This window comes from Bos indicus, chromosome 20, assembly GCF_029378745.1.
Source record: "Bos indicus isolate NIAB-ARS_2022 breed Sahiwal x Tharparkar chromosome 20, NIAB-ARS_B.indTharparkar_mat_pri_1.0, whole genome shotgun sequence".
Lineage (NCBI taxonomy): Eukaryota > Metazoa > Chordata > Mammalia > Artiodactyla > Bovidae > Bos > Bos indicus.
Genome location: NC_091779.1, coordinates 7583167 through 7602416, shown reverse-complemented (window position 1 = coordinate 7602416; position 19250 = coordinate 7583167). Strand labels below are relative to the sequence as shown.

At 39.6% G+C, this 19250-nt stretch overlaps 1 protein-coding gene across 11 annotated transcripts in view; it reads left to right on the top strand.

Moving 5' to 3' along the window:
* ARHGEF28 (Rho guanine nucleotide exchange factor 28) overlaps positions 1 to 17624 on the top strand; it is a 343837-nt gene extending 326213 nt beyond the window's left edge. For all 11 annotated transcript variants that reach the window (XM_070774543.1, XM_070774539.1, XM_070774541.1 and 8 more), the window contains one exon: positions 16410 to 17624. In XM_070774543.1, coding sequence (XP_070630644.1) covers positions 16410 to 16573 — 164 coding nt within the window. In that variant the 3' untranslated portion in view covers positions 16574 to 17624. The remainder of the gene's footprint in view (positions 1 to 16409) is intronic.
* Positions 17625 to 19250: the final 1626 nt, after the last annotated feature.

Here is a 19250-nt window from a genome sequence, read left to right as displayed (position 1 = left end):
TTGTTTGCTTAAGAATTTTAACAGCTGCTTTTCCCTCTACTGAACCAGTAAGAAGTAAATGCAGCTTTAAAATTCCTAGGTTGACTTCCTGCATTATTCACCTGGCAGAGAAATGAATTCAGTCTTCTTTCAGCAAAATGAGAGGCATAAGTCTTTCAGTGTGAGTAGGGTCCTGAAGCAGTTTCCAGTTTTATTGCCATGGTACTTAGGAGTCCCTGGTCTCTACATCCTTAAGAGGAATTCAGTGCCATGAAAATACTGCCCTGTCCGGGTAGCTAGAGACCTACATGTTTAATTTAGCACAGTCTTAAAAAGCTGTCCCTGCTTCTTAACATGGACTCTGAGGTTGGGACAACTTAATTTGTTTTGATTTAAAATTTGAGCTTGACATATTTCTTGTCCACCTGAACATATGGATGATTTCAAACGTGTACAAAATTAAGCAGAGATACTCATGTACCATCACCTGACTTCAAAAAATTAGAAACATATGGGCCAGTCGTGTTTTATCTAGATTCCTGCCCACCAACCCCACCCTCCAACCACACACACCTTGTACTATTTTGAAGCAAATTCTAAACATCATCTGTAAACATTTACTGATACATAACATTTCAGTATATATCTCTAAAAGATAAGGCTCTCTTTTTTTAAACTGTTATCACACCTGGGAAAAATTATCCCAAATTCCATAATATCAACATACAGTCTATTTAAATTTCCAATTGTTTTATAAATGTAGTGCGTGTGTCCTTTTTCCCGCTTATTTTTTGGACTCAGTATGCAAATAAAGACCACGTGTTACAATTGGTTGCTGTGTATTTTAATGCACTTTTTAACCTAAAAGTTTTAATTTTGAAAACTTCAAACTTAAAGTATAGAAAATATGTATCAGGCATGCATTTAACAAATGTTAACCTTACACTATATTTGCTTCAGACATCTCTTTGCCCTGCCCCCCATTTTTGAAAGAAATATTAGATATGAAATCCCTTCCCCTTATTTTTTTTTCTCTTCAGCATTGACTAATATCCTGCAATTGGTGTATATCATTTACATAGTATATTTTTATGCCAGAAACATGTATATGTATCCATAATTATATATCCTTTGTTTTGCTTTAACAAAAAATATATTGTTTCTTCTATATGTAGGTATCCATAAACATGTCATATTTTTGTTAAAACAAAAAATGATATTTATTGCGTATATATATTTATAAACATGTATTTTTATTTTGTTTTAACAAAGAAAAAATATGATATATTGTTTATTGTCTATGGATACATATATATGTTCAGTTCAGTTCAGTTGCTCAGTTGTGTCCGACTCTATGCAACCCCATGAACTGCAGCACACCAGGCCTCCCTGTCCATCACCAACTCCCGGAGTTCACTCAAACTCACATCCATTGAGTCGGTGATGCCATCCAGCCATCTCATCCTCTGTCATCCCTTTGTCCTCCTGCCCCCAATCCCTCCCAGCATCAGGGTCTTTTCAAATGAGTCAGCTCTTCGTATCAGGTGACCAAAGTATTGGAGTTTCAGCTTAGAAAATAAAAATATATATCTTGTTTATGGATACATATATATGTAGTGATGGTATAAAAAGAGCCTGTTCTCCATCTTCACCCTCTCCCCTCATGTGTATGTGTATGTATGTCTATTTACAACTTACTTTTTTCTTTCAGTGCATCTTCATACAGGTAGCACAAAGAGTTAATGTTAAAATATTGTATGCTATTCTGTTATATGGATAAACACCCACATATTCATTACCCTGTGCTTTTGTGTTCAGTTGCTCAGTTGTATCTGACTCTGCTCCCCATGGGCTGAAGCTCCTCTGTCCATGGAATTTTCCAGGCTAGAATACTGGAGTGGGTTGCCATTTCCTACTCCAGAGGATCTTCTGGGAAGCCCTATTCATTACCCAGCTAATGAGCCATTAGGATATTTCCAATTTTTCTAAATTACAAATGATTCTCAGTAAACATGCTTATTGGAGAAGGCAATGACACCCCACTCCAGTACTCTTGCCTGGAAAATCCCATGGACGGAGGAGCCTGGTAGGCTCCAGTCCATGGGGTCGATAAGAGTCAGGCACAACTGAGTGACTTCACTTTCACTTTTCACTTTCATGCATTGGAGAAGGAAATGGCAACCCACTCCTGTGTTCTTGCCTGGAGAATCCCAGGGACGGCGGAGCCTGGTGGGCTGCTGTCTATGGGGTCACACAGAGTTGGACACGACTGAAGTGACTTAGCAGCAGTAGCAGCAGCAAACATCCTTATATGCATGTCTCCTTGTGCACACGAGTGAGAGTTTATTTAGATTATGAACACCTGTAAGTGGTAGGGATGTCTTTGATTTTGCTGGGTGTTACTGATTTCTCTCTAAAATTGTATGTAGCAGCAAAATAGGAGAGGTCCAGTTTCTCCAGATTTTCCCCAACACTTAGTATTGGTAGGTTTCTAAATATTGGCTGATGTCATGAGTATAGAATAGGGATCCCCTTTCTTGGGTTTCCCAGGTAGCCCTGGTGGTAGATGGTAACCCTCCTGCCAGTGCGGGAGATCCAGGAGAAGTAGGTTGAAAGAATACTAGAAAGTTGTTGTGCCCTCCTGCAGGGGATCTTCCTGACCTAGGGGTCAAACCTGCATCTCCTGCGGTTCCTGCATTGCAGGGGGATTCTTTACTGCTGAGCCACCCAGGAAGCTGGTAATTTTGATCAGTGGTTCACAAAGTGTGATTTGGAGCGTCTTAGTATTTTCTAGGTCTGCTGAAATGGATTATCATAAACTTCAGTTCAGTCGCTCAGTCATGTCTGACTCTTTGCAACCCCACGGACTGCAGCACGCCAGGCCTCCCTGTCCATCACCAACTCCCAGCATTTACTCAAACTCGTCCATTAAGTTGGTGATGCCATCCATCTCATCCCCTATCATCCCTTCTCCTCCCACTTTCAGTCTTTCCCAGCATCGGGGTCTTTTTAAATGAGTCAGCTCTTCACATCAGGTGGCCAAAGTATTGGAGTTTCAGCTTCAACAACAGTCCTTCCAATGAAGATTCAGGACTGATTTCCTTTAGGATAGACTGGTTGGATCTCCTTGCAGTCCAAGGGACTCTCAAGAGCCTTCTGCAACACCACAGTTCAAAAGCATCAATTCTTCACCACTCAGCTTTCTTTATAGTCCAAATCACACATCAATACATGACTACTGGAAAAATCATAGCCTTGTCTAGATGGACCTTTGTTGGCAAAGTAATGTCTCTGCTTTTTAATATGCTGTCTAGGTTGGTCATAGCTTTTCTTCCAAGGAGTAAATGTCTTATAATCTCATGGCTGCAGTCACCATCTGCAGTGATTTTGGAGCCCCCCCAAAATAAAGTCTGCCACTGTTTCCACTATTTCCCCATCTATTTGCCATGAAGTGATGGGACCGGATGCCATGATCTTAGTTTTCTGAATGTTTGCCGGGAGCAGGAGCTCCGCCCCTGGCAAAGGTCATGAGGAAGGAGGCTAGGCATACGCAAAGGCGGGATCGAGCCTCAGGAGTCCCCCTGGAAATTCTCAAGCATCTACCCCCAAAACCAGAGTCTGCCTACTTTCTGCTTTGTGCTCTCAGCTACATCTCTGACTTTACGGGGGGCTGTCCCCCACTACCTCTCTCTGAAAAAAAAAAATTAACTTACAGCTCCAGTTAATAAAGTTCCTGGGTGTGATAGTGTTTCAACTTACAAACTCCTTTGGAAGTCCTCTAGCCTGCCTAAATAGTTTTTTCCGGCCACATGTGATTGCTCAGAGCCTCCCAACTGTGAGAGGCATGAGATGTTCTAAACTGTCTAAATACAGATTCCTGTGAGCAGTTAAAAGATTGATTAGAAATTGTATTGGTGAAGGGTTTTTCACTTGTTGGGCCAATGTTTGCTGCTAAGTCTCCATATCCCTTACTTGCTGTGTCCCTGGCAGTGTATTGATTAATATTATTGGTGTAAGTAGTAGCTTTAATGTTTGTAATCTTGGACCCTTGAGTTAATTCTTTTTCTTGTTATAGCCCACCACACCTTTGCCCTGTAGGAATGCAACTTTATCTAATGCTTTTGGAGGGTGGCACCTAACTTTAGAATAATCACCTTTAGAGAAAAATAAGTTTCTTAAAATGTTAACAGGCCTCTGGGCCAGAAGATGATGCAAATCACCTAAGCTTTTGTATATGATAAGTTTGCAGGAAGAAAGCCTGGCTTACTGCATGACTCTACCCCTTCCCCCATTATCCTCTATGCATAACTTAAGGTATAAAAACTACTTTGGAAAATAAAGTCTGGGCCTTGTTCACGGAAACTTGGTCTCCCCATGTCGTTCTTTCTCTCACCTTCTGGCTGAATTATTCAGCCTCTTTTCTCCACTGAATTTCCTCACTGAGCTATCCTTATTTCAGCCTCTTTTCTCCACTGAATTTCCTCACTGAGCTATCCTTATTTCACCACTCTTTATATCCTTAATTAACGTTTAATTAAGCAGTTATTTCCTGACCCTCACCGACGCCGTTCCCCGCTTCGAATTCCCTGGATCCACCGGGGCTGGACCTTGGCAAATGTTGAGCTTTAAGCGAACTTTTTCACTCTCTCTCACTTTCATCAAGAGGCTCTTCAGTTCTTCTTCACTTTCTGCCATAAGGGTAGTGTCATCTGCATATCTGAGGTTATTGATACTTCTCCCGGCAATCTTGATTCCAGCTTGTGTTTCTTCCAGCCCAGCATTTCTCATGTTGTACTCTGCATATAAGTTAAATAAGCAGGGTGATGTTATACAGCCTTGACCTACTCCTTTTCCAGTCTGTTGTTCCACATCCAGTTCTAACCTTTGCTTCCTGACCTGCATACAGATTTCTCAAGAGGCAGGGAAGGTGGTCTGATATTCCCATGTCTTTCAGAATTTTCCACAGTTTGTGGTGATCCACACAGTCAAAGGCTTTGGCATAGTCAATAAAGCAGAAGTAGATGTTTTTCTGGAACTCTCTTGCTTTTTCAATGATCCAGCGGATGTTGGCAGTTTGATCTCTGGTTCCTCTGCCTTTTCTAAATCCAGCTTGAACATCGGAAAGTTCATGGTTCACATATTGCTGAAGCCTGGCTTGGAGAATTTTGAGCATTACTTTACTAGCATGTGAGATGAATGCAATTGTGCGGTAGTTTGAGCATTCTTTGGTATTGCCTTTCTTAGGGATTAGAATGAAAACTGCCCTTTTCCAGTCCTGTGGCCACTGCTGAGTTTTCCAAATTTGCTGGCATATTGTGTACAGCACTTTCACAGCATCATCTTTTAGGATTTGAAATAGCTCAACTGGAATTCCATCACCTCCACTAGCTTTGCTCATAGTGATGCTTCCTAAGGCCCACTTGACTTCACATTCCAGGATGTCTGGCTCTAGGTGAGTGATCATACCATCGGGATTATCTGGGTCGTAAAGATCTTTTTTATATAGTTCATCTGTGTATTCTTGCCACCTCTTCTTAATATCTTCTGCTTTTGTTAGGTCCATACCATTTCTGTCCTTTATTGAGCCCATCTTTGCATGAAATGTTCCTTTGGTATCTCTAATTTTCTTGAAGAGATCTCTAGTCTTTCCCATTCTATTGTTTTCCTCTATTTCTTTGCACTGATCCCTGAGGAAGGCTTTCTTATCTCTCCTCACTATTTTTTGGAACTCTGCATTCAAATGGGTGTATCTTTCCTATTCTTTTGCTGATATCTGTTACTAAGTGATAATTCACTTACCATCACATGAACTGAACCAACTAAATAAAAGCATAAAATGTATCTTTCATTTCATTTATTTATTTTTGCTACTTTTACACTTGGTTTTTATAATATATCTAGGCTTAGAATTCTAGATCGAAATCATTTTCCTTCAGAATTCTGAAGGATTTGATTCTTCCACTTCTCAGCAGTGCTGTTGAAAAGTCTAATGCCTTTCTGATTCCTAATCCTTTGTTTGTAACCCGCTTGTGCTTTGGGAGTCTCTAGAATGATCACTTTATTCATTCCTGGGGAATTTTATAATATGCCTTAGTATAGTCTTTTATTAAAATCATTTTTACTAGTTACTCATTAGGTTCTTTCCGTTGAGAAATATACTGTTATTTCCTTTGAATCTGTGACATTTTCTTCCTTAAAAAACTGGGCTAGTCTTCAGCTTACTGGAACTCTTTCTGGTTATAAATTAAATCTCTTAGAGCCTCTGATTTTTCTGTTTTGTTTTTTTCTATTCATTTCCATTTCTTCATGTTCTTGTTCTACTTCCTGGGAGATTTTCTTGCCTTTAACCTTCTAATATTTCATTGATTAAAAAAAAAAATTTCAGCTAGCAAATTTTTAATTTCTAGGATAGTTTTTTCTTGTTCTGTTATAGTTCCTATTTTATGGAAACTTACTTGGTGGCTGAAATATTTTTAAAATACATTTTTAAAGATTGTTTATTGTGGTGCTTGGATGCTTTCTTGTGTTCAGCTTCTTGTGTTCCTGAGTTGCGTTTTGTTTTCAAGTTAGGTTTGCCTCTGTTTTAGGCTCTCTTTTCCATATTCCATAGCATACCTACCATTTTGGATTGGTGTGAAGTTTTGAATTGCATTGAATGTTTGACTCAAAGTCAAATAATGCTAGTGGCTTAAAGAGAGAAGTTCTATTATGCAGTTCTATCTTGATTCCATTTTCAACTTGATTTCTGCTGAGAAGATGAGGATTAGAATAAATGAAATTGTAAGGTATTTTCTAAATATAAGAATTCCAAATTGGTGATTCCCACAAATCTAATTAGAGTAGACAGAATTTTTGAATAAGGTATTCACTAATTCATTAATTCATTTGACAATATATATTGACATCTACTATCATTAGGAACTGCAATTAACTTTGATATTGTTGGACTGGATGTATAACTTTTAGTTCCTATTTCTTAAAAAAATATTGCTTTTTAATTTTTAACTCTTAAATTAAAAAAAATTTTTTAATCAAGCTTTTTAATTTTTAGAAGGCTAAAGAATAGAAATCCAAATTCCAAATGAACCTTATCAATTATTGCCATGGACAAATGGACCAAGGATATAAAATGAAATCTTTTCTGAATTATATTTCACTAGGAGATGTTAGATTTTCTAGACAGGAGTGAAGACCGTATCTGAATCTGTATTATTTTTTATAGCGAGCTGTTAAACACAAATGAACCTCATCTATTTTATGGAACATGTACATAGAAATTGTTTATCTTTCTAAATAGATATAAACCCCTACACAGCACTTGCCAATGACTTGTCATACAGTTGTAATAAAATTGATCTAGACATATTTCACATCCAGAAAGAGGCATCTAATTTATTATCATAGTATTCTGTTTATATCAGATATATGAAGCTATGCTATTAGAATAACAGAGCCCCTTTAAAATCCAAGTATATGGGCTTCCCTGGTGGCTTAGCCAGTAAAGAATCTGCCTGCAATACAGGAGACCCTGGTTTGATGGCTGAGTCAGGAAGATCTCCTGGAGAAGGGAATGGATACCCACTCCAATATTCTTGCCTAGAGAATTCCATGGACAGAGGAGCCTGGTGGGCTACAGTCCATGCGGTGGCAAAGACTCAGACATGACTGAGCAACTAACATATTCATGAAAGACTATGGACTTTTAAAAAATTGATCATGAAACAAATACAAAAGTAGAGAGAATCATTTAATGAATTAATAATTACCGATAGCCAGTCTGGTTCATTGATGAACTTTTCTCTGTCCTCTCATATTAGGTTATCTTAAGCAAATCCAGGACTTCCTATCATTTCATCTAAAAATACTTCAGTATCTTTCTCCAGAAGATATATACTCTTTCTTTCTCTTTTTAAATGTCACTGCAGTATCATTATTACACCTTAAAAAATTTAACATTAAAAAAGTAATTTAAGTAAAAACTTAAAATCATACTCTGAGTACTTGAATTTCTCTGATTGTCTCAATTTTTTCTCTTTGTTTGGAATCCAAATAATTGCATATGTTGCATCTGGTTTGTATATCTTTCAAGTCTCTCTTAATCTAAAGTTCCCTCACCTTAAAAAAAAATAATCTTACAATTTATTGAAAAGACTGGGTTGTATATTTGCTGAAAAGACTTTTTTTCTGAAAAAGTTGTATTTTCTGAAGAACTTGCTACGTTCTGGGTTTTGCTGACTGCATCCCTGTGCTATCACTTAACATAATCTTCTGTCCCTGTATTTCCTGTATGTAAACTGGTAGTTGGGGGTAGATATTGGATACTTGACTAGATACAATCTTTATTTATTTATTTTTTTAAATTTTATTTTATTTTTAAACTTCACAATATTGTATTGGTTCTGCCATATATCGAAATGAATCCGCCACAGGCATACACGTGTTCCCCATCCTGAGCCCTCCTCCCTCCTCCCTCCCCATACCATCCCTCTGGGTCGTCCCAGTGCACCAGCCCCAAGCATCCGGTATCGGGCATCGAACCTGGACTGGTGACTCGTTTCATATATGATATTATACATATTTCAATGCCATTCTCCCAACTGGAGTTGTCTACCCCCTATATTGTATATGTTGAATTATTTCCTCTTGCATCCTATTAGGAGGCTTGCTATATCTGTTTTTCTGATTAAGATTGATGCATGGGTTCAGGTGCTGCCAGCTTGATCCATCCATTAAAACATCCCCCATCAGCTCTTTTCCAAATGCTTTTAGGAACTGTTGATGATGATTGAGTCCTCAAACAGACATTACGTACAGGGTTCACAGTTTCTGAATTTGGAAAATCTCACCTATTTCCAGCTTCCCACCCCTGATTTATCTTGCATGTTGGTCATTTATTGTCTTTTCCTTTCTTGGTCTATAATAGACTTATTACTCTCTAGTACACCATTCCCCCAAGTGTACTACACAGAACACAGCACTGTGAAGTACACTGTGAGCAAAATCTCCCTGAGTTTGTGGCCTGCCACATACAGTTTTTCCCTCTTAGAAATTTATAATACAGGTGAGCCTACTGAAGTTCTGAGGAGTCTGTCAGTAAAGAAACTTGATTAACCCAGAGTTTCATCAACTTGCTTGATCACTATATTCTTTTATCAGTAATACCTATTAGTGTCCTGATTAGAGAAACACACCTTGAAATGCATCTCAAAGAAGAGGGGAAGGTGGAGGTGCTTGTCCCATCCTCCTGTGAGGCTTTCTGATGTTAAGGTCAAGACTTGGTAACATGGGCACCCTTCTAGGCTAAGAGCAAGCCACAGTTCACACAGAGAACTGACATACCGTAATGCGTCTTGTGTTAATATGGTTTTATCTTCATTACATTGACTGCTTCAGTTTCTGTGCTTCTTGTCAGTGTTATCCATATAACCAACTTAGAATTCCTAATATGTTAATTACTGGTAAGAAAATAAAGCCCAACTCTAACAGTCACAACTTAAAATTTTTTCCGTTTGCTTTCTTACATTACAAATTTACACGTGTACACCACACGCATTCATGTGCACACACTCCCTTCCCAGAGCACACTTCAGCTATTTTATTTCCGGTGCAGTATTGGTATTTGAGGAGTAATAAAGGGAATCATAGTACTCACTGGGTCTTTGCCTTCAGATATCAGCTCCAGATTGGTTTTTATGCCAGATGCCTACATGTTGTTTGTGGCTCGCTATGGGAAATGCAGTTGAGCACAATTAGTGAGAGAGACCAATTTTCTTCCACTCTGAGGACACCTTGAGTTTTGTACAATAAGTGTTTTCCATTAGAAGGAAAATGCTATGCATTAGTGCTCATGAGAAAAAAATAGTGATTGCCAGTAATGCCATCAGGAAACAATTTTTAAAATGTTTTGCAGAACAAGCATGAATCGGTCATTAAATGGGGAATACAGCTTATTCACAGACTTAGAACATGAATCACAATTCTTTTTGAAGTGGTGTTATTCTAGAAAAGTGTGAATTTTGATTTTAGGAACACACACAAGGGATACGGTAATAAGGAGCATAAGTCAGAACAGTTCATTAAAATAAATAAGAATGGAGCCAAGACCCAGAGGACATGAAACTCTGTTTTGTGAGGCTTGTTGGAGAATGGAATGGGATAAGACACGAGAAACCTGACATGGCATCACCAATGATCCCAGTATCGATTCAACATGCTTTTGTAGCACTGGGCTGCTGGCTGCCTGGCCGACAGGTAATGGGGAGCTAAATTCAGACCTAGAGAGTTAATGTTTATGACAGAAGTTATACTGGAGCTTTTAAATTGAAACAAAGCTTGTCTTTAAAAATTATCAGGATTTTAAATGCGCTTCTGTTCAGAAAATCCAGAAAAAGGCAAAGACTACTTGAATTAAATATTTTACAACAATAAACAACTCTGTACTTTATGACGAATTACTCTTAGGTTTGCTGTTCATAGAAGGGAAGATCAAGTGTAGAGTTTGACCGTGGACCTTATCTTCCACTTATTAGGTAGCTTTCCAAATACTGTACTCTGAGGGCTATTTGTGCTCAATTCATATACATGTTGTTAGGAAGATTAAAAGTAGAAGGATGGGACATAGGTCTGGAAATTACCCTAAAAACATTCTTTTAAATGCAACTTAAGGTAATAAATTTGTATTCCTTGAGCAAAAAGCAGTTGAGAAATGCATCCATTTGTTGCAGTTCTAGAATAGTATTTGGTGCATTACTGAGCCAAAACACAGATGAAAAAATTCTCCCACAATATAAGAAGTCTAAGAGGGCTGAATGATTTTGGTTGCGTCATTCATGAACTGAAGTCCAGAGAGCAGAAGTGACATTTTACCTTGTGCTATAAAAGGTCATGTCTCAGCTTGGGAAGCACTTCATTCATTTCCAGTGTGAGACATGGTTGCATTTTACACCTTGACATTACTGTTTGGTCTTAAAAATAACTGATTATCCTGTGGGCTCAAAAGAATAATGATAATGAGGGACTGTTGGAGGGAAGGCTGATTTTCCTTCTGGCTTGTGTCAGCTTTTCAGGAGCTGATCCCTAAGGTTGTATGTTGTCCCAGACCCCATGTTCTCTTCCTTAATAGTTTGAAATTCCAATAGCAGGTGAGCAGGGTGAAATGATTACTTCAAATGTCAACCAACAGGTTGCAACAAAGGGCTAAAAATGGGGGCGTTTGAAGAACTGTCTCTGAGTATCAGTGCATCTTGCAGCCCAATGGCCTGGGCATTTTCTGCTTCCCACCCATAAGACAAAGGGGATAGCACCTGCCAAAATGTGGGCATTTATAATTTTTAGAAACTTCATGAGAAGACTGACATAGACCCTACAAGAAGTCTAAGGAAATTTCTTGTGAAGGATGAAGTTTTAGGCTGTGAAGAAAATTTCAGCTACATAGGAAAAAACCATATGTGTGCTTAGTCGCTGAGTCGTTTTCGACTCTTTGTAACCCCATGGACTGTAGCCCACCAGGCTCCTCTGTCCATGGGACTCTCTAGGCAAGAATACTGGAGTGGATTGCCATGTCCTCCTCCAGGGGATCTTCCCAACCCAGGGATCAAACCCAGGTATCCTTCATTGCAGGCAGATTCTTTACCAGCTGATCTACCAGGGAAGCCCATACACCAAGATTGTACTCCTTCACTTAGTTTAGGCTTTGATGTGTTTCAGGTTATTTGTTCTTATTTTAAGGTTAATAATGTTCACTCATTGTTTGGAAAATTCAGCAGTAGCCACAGGACTGGAAAAGGTCAGTTTTCATTCCAATCTTAAAGAAAGGCAATGCCAAAGAATGTTCAAAGTACTGCACAATTACACTCATCTCACACGCTAGCAAAGTAATGCTCAAAATTCTTCAAGCCAGGCTTCAGCAATACGTGAACTGTGAACTTCCAGATGTTCAAGCTGGATTTAGAAAAGGCAGAGGAACCAGAGATCAAATTGCCAACATCAGTTGGATCATCAAGAAAGCAAGAGAGTTCCAGAAAAACATCTACTTCTGCTTTATTGACTATACCAAAGACTTTGTGTGGATCACCACAAACTGTGGAAAATTCTGAAAGAGATGGGAATACCAGACCACCTTTCCTGCCTCTTGAGAAATCTGTAGGCAGGTCAAGAAGCAACAGTTAGAATTGGTTCCAAATTGGGAAAGGAGTACATCAAGGGTGTACATTGTCACTCTGCTTATTTAACTTATATGCAGAATACATCATGCAAACATGCCAGGCTGGATGAAGCACAACCTGGAATCAAGATTGCCGGGAGAAATATCAGTAACCTCAGATACATAGATGACACCACCATTATGGCAGAAAGCGAAGAACTGAAGAGCCTCTTGTTGAAAGTGAAAGAGGAGAGTGAAAAAGTTGGCTTAAAACTCAGCATTCAGAAAACGAAGATCATGGCATCCGGTCCCATCACTTCATGGCAAATAGATGGGGAAACAATGGAAACAGACTTTATTTTGGGGGCTCCAAAATCACTGCAGATGGTGACTGCAGCCATGAAATTAAAAGACACTTGCTCCTTGGAAGAAAAGCTATGACCAACTTAGCATATTAAAAAGCGGAGTCATTACTTTGCCAACAAAGGTCCATCTAGTCAAAGCTATGGTTTTTCCAGTAGTCATGTATGGATGTGAGAGTTGGATTATAAAGAAAGCTGATTGCTGAAGAATTGATGCTTTTGAATTGTGGTGTTGCAGAAGATTCTTGAGAGACCCTTGGACTGCAAGGAGATCCAGCCAGTCCATCTTAAAGAAAATCAGTCCTGAATATTCATTGGAAGGACTGATGTTGAAGCTGAAACTCCAATACTTTGGCTACCTGATGAGAAGAACTGACTCATTAGAAAAGACCCTGATGCTGGGCAAGATTGAAAGCAGGGGGAGAAGGGGACAACAGAGGATGAGATGGATATCACCGACTCAATGGACATGAGTTTGGGTAAACTCCGGGAGTTGGTGATGGACAGGGAGGCCTGGCGTGCTGCAACCCATGGGGTCGCAAAGAGTCGTACATGACTGAGTGACTGAACTGAACTGACTGTATGTTCACTCTGTTGAGTTTCCAGAGGTATGATAAGGATCAAATTATTTCTTTTATGTCATCGAAGAGAGACAGTTGTATAGATTAAAATGTTCTTTAGAGTTTGACATTTTATTTAATCATAATAGCATTTGGTTTTTAGTTGACCAAATTATGATTGTATTAATATTTCTCTGCTTATTTAAAAAAATGAAGTAATATTTCTATTTCCAGTAATTTACAGGCATTTTGATCACAAATAAAACTGGATGATTAATTCTACTCCCCAAGAATCCTGCTTTCTAAATCAGAGTGGTTTTACTTTAACAAATGTTTTTTCAGTTTAGGGTTCTATATGGTGATCATACTCTCTAGGGTGGAACGTGTGGAAAAAGGTGGCTGACCTTGAGAAATATACAATTGCTGGGCTAGGATTCTTTCAGGGTTGAAATGGAGTAATAAAATCAGAAATCATGGCATGGTTTCTAATTTCAAAGACAGACTGTCTGACCTTGCCTAAATAGTTCAGGTAGAAACCAAGAAGGAACATGAAGAAGGAAATTGAGTTCCCCTCCAGGTGATATACAGCATAACCTTAATACATCTGGGATTTCAATGTGGGCCGTTCATTCACTTTAGGGTCCAGAAGATGTTTTTTCCTGTATTTTTATTCTTACTTGAAAAAGTTCTGATGAAAAATACCTCTATACCCCCTTTACTCACAAATGAAAAAATCTCCCTCCCACCACCCATGTTTATTCTTTGTTCTCTGTCTTCCTGAACTGGAGCCTACAATTTAAGATAAAAGAATTCTTTCTGGTATGTGTTTGGTTCTTTGGCTCTTTTTGAACAAGTCTTCTCTTGAAACCATGACGGGGACTTCCCAGATACCTAGACTCACCAGTATTTTGGATTCTTTGCTGCATGTTTCGTACCCGAGAGGGGAACGTATGTGGATTAGGGGCTTCCGTTGTGCCCTGCTGTGTCACATTTGTCAGCCATCACTTCCCAAAGGCCTCGTTCAGTGGATGTTTGTTCATCCTCCACGTAGTGCCTCTTGTGCCCTGGCTGCACCTTCTGTGGGTCAGGAGACACTGCTGTGGCCTGTGGCCTAAGTGAACTGCTCTGCAATCCGTCAGCGTCTGCTAGGTGCAAGTTTTGAGGTGTGTTTTTGTTTTTTAGGTTGCACATGATGTACAACATCAGTAGTTTAACTGGAATATTTATTTTTAGAGGTGAAATGGTTTTAAGGGCTGGGACCAGGAGCTGAAATTGTGAAAATGTGTGATGACCTCAGACAGGCATAGGAGGAAAAACATTCTAGGTTGATTTATATTGCCCTGATAGTGAACTCATTGCCTGGGGTTTACCTGATTAAATGAGAGAGGTACCTAATTTTATAATAATTACTATGTCAGTTTTGAGGAGCTCAGAATGTGTTTTTCTTTCTTTTTTTTTTTTGGTAAGTGACTCTTCAAAATGTGATCCTTAGGGAGATTACACATTAAACATCCAGGGTGTCTTAATTCAGCAAAGATTGTCAGGTCATTTCCAGCACAACGAGGAATAAGGACCATGAGGGTCTTGAGCAGATGAACATGTGGCAATGGACTTCTGAGTTCCATTCTGGATTACTTCCCTTAGCTGCATGGTGGACAAGAAGTTAACTAGTCTGAGCCTCAGCTTCTCAATCTGTAAATTGTGGGTGATGACATTTGGAGGCTTAAGGGGATAATGACTGTAAACAGCTTGGAACAGCTCCCCTACCTGGAGAAGGCCCTGTACACAGGGTGGATTTAGAGGTATTTTCAGTAGTTATGTTTTTAGTAGTGAATGAATACCCTGTATTTGAGGTACAGGATTTGGAATCAAGGTCAGGAGAATCAAGTCACCTCAATGTAAATGGATCGTTTTCTTAGTGTCCCATTGATACCTAGAGTCAGGAATGGTCTGAACCTTTGGGCAGAGCTATGGAGTACAGTCTCCCCTCCTTTCTCCAACCCCTCCCTGCCCCTCCTTTCTTCCTCCTCCCTTCCCTTCCCCTTCCCCTCTTCTCCTTCCGCCTCCGCCCAGGATCCTCCTCAGCTGGCCTGGAGGCAAAGGTCAGCTGCTCCAGGTGACTGTGTCTACTTCCTGTGGCCCTGGCTTCCCCTCTCCGTTGGCTCTGCCTCCTGTTAGAAGTGAGAAAAGGAGGTGTAGCAAAGGAAGCCGCCTCCCTGAAGATGGTGCCTTGTGAGGACGTTTAGCTCTTCATTCCAGCCAGGCCTTGCTTCCTGCCTTCTCTAATAACCAAAGATCCTTGTCAGGAGGGTAAAAATTACAAGCATTTTTATCATCAGAATAGTGGCAGTTATGTGTATCCATGTAAATAATAGAGGCTTTCAGTAAAATGTTATAAGGATTATAATGACCTCTTGTTAGTGGCTGAAAAAAGAACAGGTGGGCCTCGGGGCTCTGCATTTTCCCCACCTGGGTTTCCATATATACTCTGCTTTTTGCTCCTCTTGAAACTGGTTATTTGTAATTTTGCCACATAGTCAAGCTTCGGGGAGGGTGGTCAGTGGAGCAATCCACAGAGCATGGTTTGTAGCAAGAGCTGTGCTTTTATTTTTTTCAAATCACCCCCTCCACCGTCCCCCGCTTTGCCTTCCCTTTAAATCATGTATGAGAGAGTTTAATCAGAAAAGGGGAAAATAGATTATGCCCTGCTGTTGCTAGGTAACCAGAAAAATAACAAACCCAGTTAGAGTTGATATTGAAATGATTTTCCCCAGGAACCTGGCTGCTCTTGCTAAGTGATTCGTGGGGTGTTAACAGATTTGCATACTGGTGAGGCTGCAGGGTCTCTGTCCTTTCTCCCTGCCTCTCACCCACATCAGGAAAATCCCAGGTACATTATTTGAGTCTTCCAGTCAGTTCTTGACTTTGAGATACTGTGAGGGAAGATCCTTGCAGAGGCAGATATGGCTTATTGCACATAGCCAGATAGATACTGTATTTCTAGGACATTGAACACCTTTTCAAAAATACCTGGGACCCCTGTCTCAGCAGGTGTGGTGTTTGATCAGCTTACAAATGGTGACAAGTCTTTATTTGTTTCACATTTTACTGGGAGTATTTTGTAAAGGTTGTTTTTTAGCCTCAGGAGACGTTTATACACCCAACCAAAGATTTTAATGATTTTGATTAAATCACAAGATACCTGTTTTGTTCCTTTCTCAGGGGACTCCGCCATTCTCTCCATGGCTGGCTCTGTGGGCATGGTATTGCCCAGCCTTTGAGGGCTCTGTCTCTGATTCATAGTGTCACCTGCCTTGTGGGTCTCAACCTGACTCTCCCGTGACCTGTGCTGTCTGTCTGTTGCAGATGTGAACATCTCTCAGACTGCATACCCACCCCTCCATGACTCAAATCCACACGGCCCTCGGCTGCAGACGTTTATAGCAGAAGAAAAGCTAAATCTACAGAGAGTGACCAGACAAGACGGGGAAACTGGAAATGGAGCAGAAGAAAATATTGTTTACCTCTAATTGTGTTGTTATTTTTCCAAATGAGACAACATACTGGCATTTTGGGGAGATTTCTTTTTTTTTCCTCTCTTGATGTGTGTGACTGTCCAAAGTACTTTAGGAGTAATGTTTAATATTTTGTGCAGGTTTATTTGAGGGGCATGAGTCTAATAATTAAATTATTGAAACAACTGTGTATCATCATTAACTTATCACACCTAATTTCTGATTTTTGGAGGAGAAATTGACTTTAGATAAGCAGGAAAAATTTCAAAGTTATTGGAACCCTAGAGTAGAACCCCGCAGAGTGTTTTCTGTACTGGGTCATCTGGTTTTTGGAATGCCTCTTAAGATCGAGATGAAGCCCTTTGGATAGAAAGAGTAATATAATGGGCAGACTTTCACAATCATGGAAGCTGGTTAGGGAGAGTGGCCTCAGGGGCCTCAAAGGCAGAGAAAGATGTAGGAACAATCTTTTCTTGGCTAGTCTTGGGACATCAAAGGAGTCAGTCATGGTGGTGAGTTGCAACAGTCACCATGCAACCAAGGAGTCCCTGTCTGGGCACCTGTCCTAACCAGCTGGCCGCTCTGCTACGGACACAATCTGGACACTTAGGACGTGGGCCGGAGCCTTTTCAGGTGCACTTTCTAGGTCCTAATGCTTGTGGTCTTTCAAGTCACAGTTCAGCATCCTCTTTGAACACAGCCCAGAGGCAGAGCCCCAACAAGTCAGTTTGATGTAAAACTTCAGTAATGAAATTTTATTACTGCAGCGAGGCTTTAGTAATGACCTTGCTTCCGTCACCTGGCCCTGTCTCCACCAGCTTCGGAAACACCAAGGACAACCACTCACCAGAAGGACCTCTGCCCTGCAGAGATTCAAGGATAAAAGCTGCCCTCTTGGTGAAACTTGCTGCCGGAATGTGCTTTTCCACAGAGGAACATTGGCACATCTTGCCTTCAGGGTAATAGGAGTCTTTTGTGAGAAAATAAACCAAGAAATGTTTTCAGTTTGTTCTTCACAAGTATTTGTATATATTTTTGTCAGTGTCAATAAATATCTTTTACCTCAGCCTTTCACTTTGAAATTTTTAAGTTGTGTAGAGCCATTGTAAAATATATACATCACCCTCAAACACAACCTCCCCTTATTAAAAATGAAAATAAAAGAGAAATACAAAATTCACCCAGACATTCAATACTGCTTCTGGCCATTTTAGCCACAATCATATTACATTCAGAGACTAATTTTCACAGATGGATATGTCTTATTAAAATTTTAATCAGTCACTTCATCTCCAAGATGAACTTGTAAATGACAAGATGCATGTTCTATTCCTCAGGCATCTAGAGAGAAAAAAATCTATCTTCCCTCTCTCTCCAATAATGTCTATTCCAGAATTTCCTATCCTTTGAATAAAAATCTTATAGATATTTCAGTCTAAATCCTTGCTCCAATAACTATAAATATCTTTCCTTTTTTCCTGACAGAGGATATGGAAATAACCATATGTGAAAATAGGTAAAGATGTTCAAATCCCCATAGAGTTCTTTAAAAATACATGTGCTCAGTTGATTTTCAAGCCCTGTAAACTATGGGACTTTGGGTAGTCACACAGGGAAAGCTTTGGCATCATTTGATATATCTCTATTCATTGGTTCCTCTTGGTAATTTTTAAATTTAATATTATGACTTGTCAACTGAGTCTAACTCTCAATGCTTTCTTGATAAGTTTTTCCTTTCCACTTTATCCTCACTATGTAATGAGCTCAGTTCACAGTGGAATTCACCCTGTGACTCCAATACAGTTTCACTCATCTTAGGAGAAGACCACCCTGTTTCTCAGCATCATAAATAAGTTGCCCTCAAAGAATATTCCCCACCAACTGAAGAACTTAAAGGAAACATTCATCCCTTTAAAGATTTGTTGTAGAATGAAAGCAGCATTTCTGCCCTGTCCCTTCCAAGCTTCATAAATTCATGTGCATCTCATTTGCAGTCCAAGCTTCTCTGTACTTCATCAGGACTGCATAATTGTTGGAGTCCTGTAACACTTTCTAGCCCACTCACAATTCAGAAAAGACTGAAAATACTTGCTGCAGAGGAGGTGGTGTATATAGGAAAATATGAAATGAAGAAGGTGAACAAGGTGAAATCATGGGATTACAAAAAAATGAAAAGGAGTTAGGTATTCCTTTCTGTGACCGAGGTAGGGCTCACTGTTCAAACTTGGAATCAAACTAAAATTATTAAGGTTCAGCCATCTCTGTCTTAATGAGAGAGGAATATCAATTCTGGAGTTGGACGATCCATTTCCTGGCTGTGTCCTTGGCCTATCTCTTCAACTCTCTAGGTCTTAAGCTTCCTCATTAAAAAAAAACTAGGATGATTACCTTATGGAATTGTGAGAATTAAGTGATTATGCAGTGTGTTTGTAACAGAGGCCTGGGGCATAATAATCACAACATATTCTGGCTATTATTATCATATCACAAGCTCCTTTAATAATTGGTCAGTCCTTAGGCAGATTGTACCTGCATAGCCAGAAACACTGAAGGGTCAGGAGTCTGAAAATTTCCAGTATAAGAGTGGACTAAGACTTTATAAGGTTAGCTTTTAACTTATTTGCATCTCTAAACTTCCATTCAGCTTGCTCAATAAACATTTATTGACTGTCTGCTAAAGACTAAACAATCT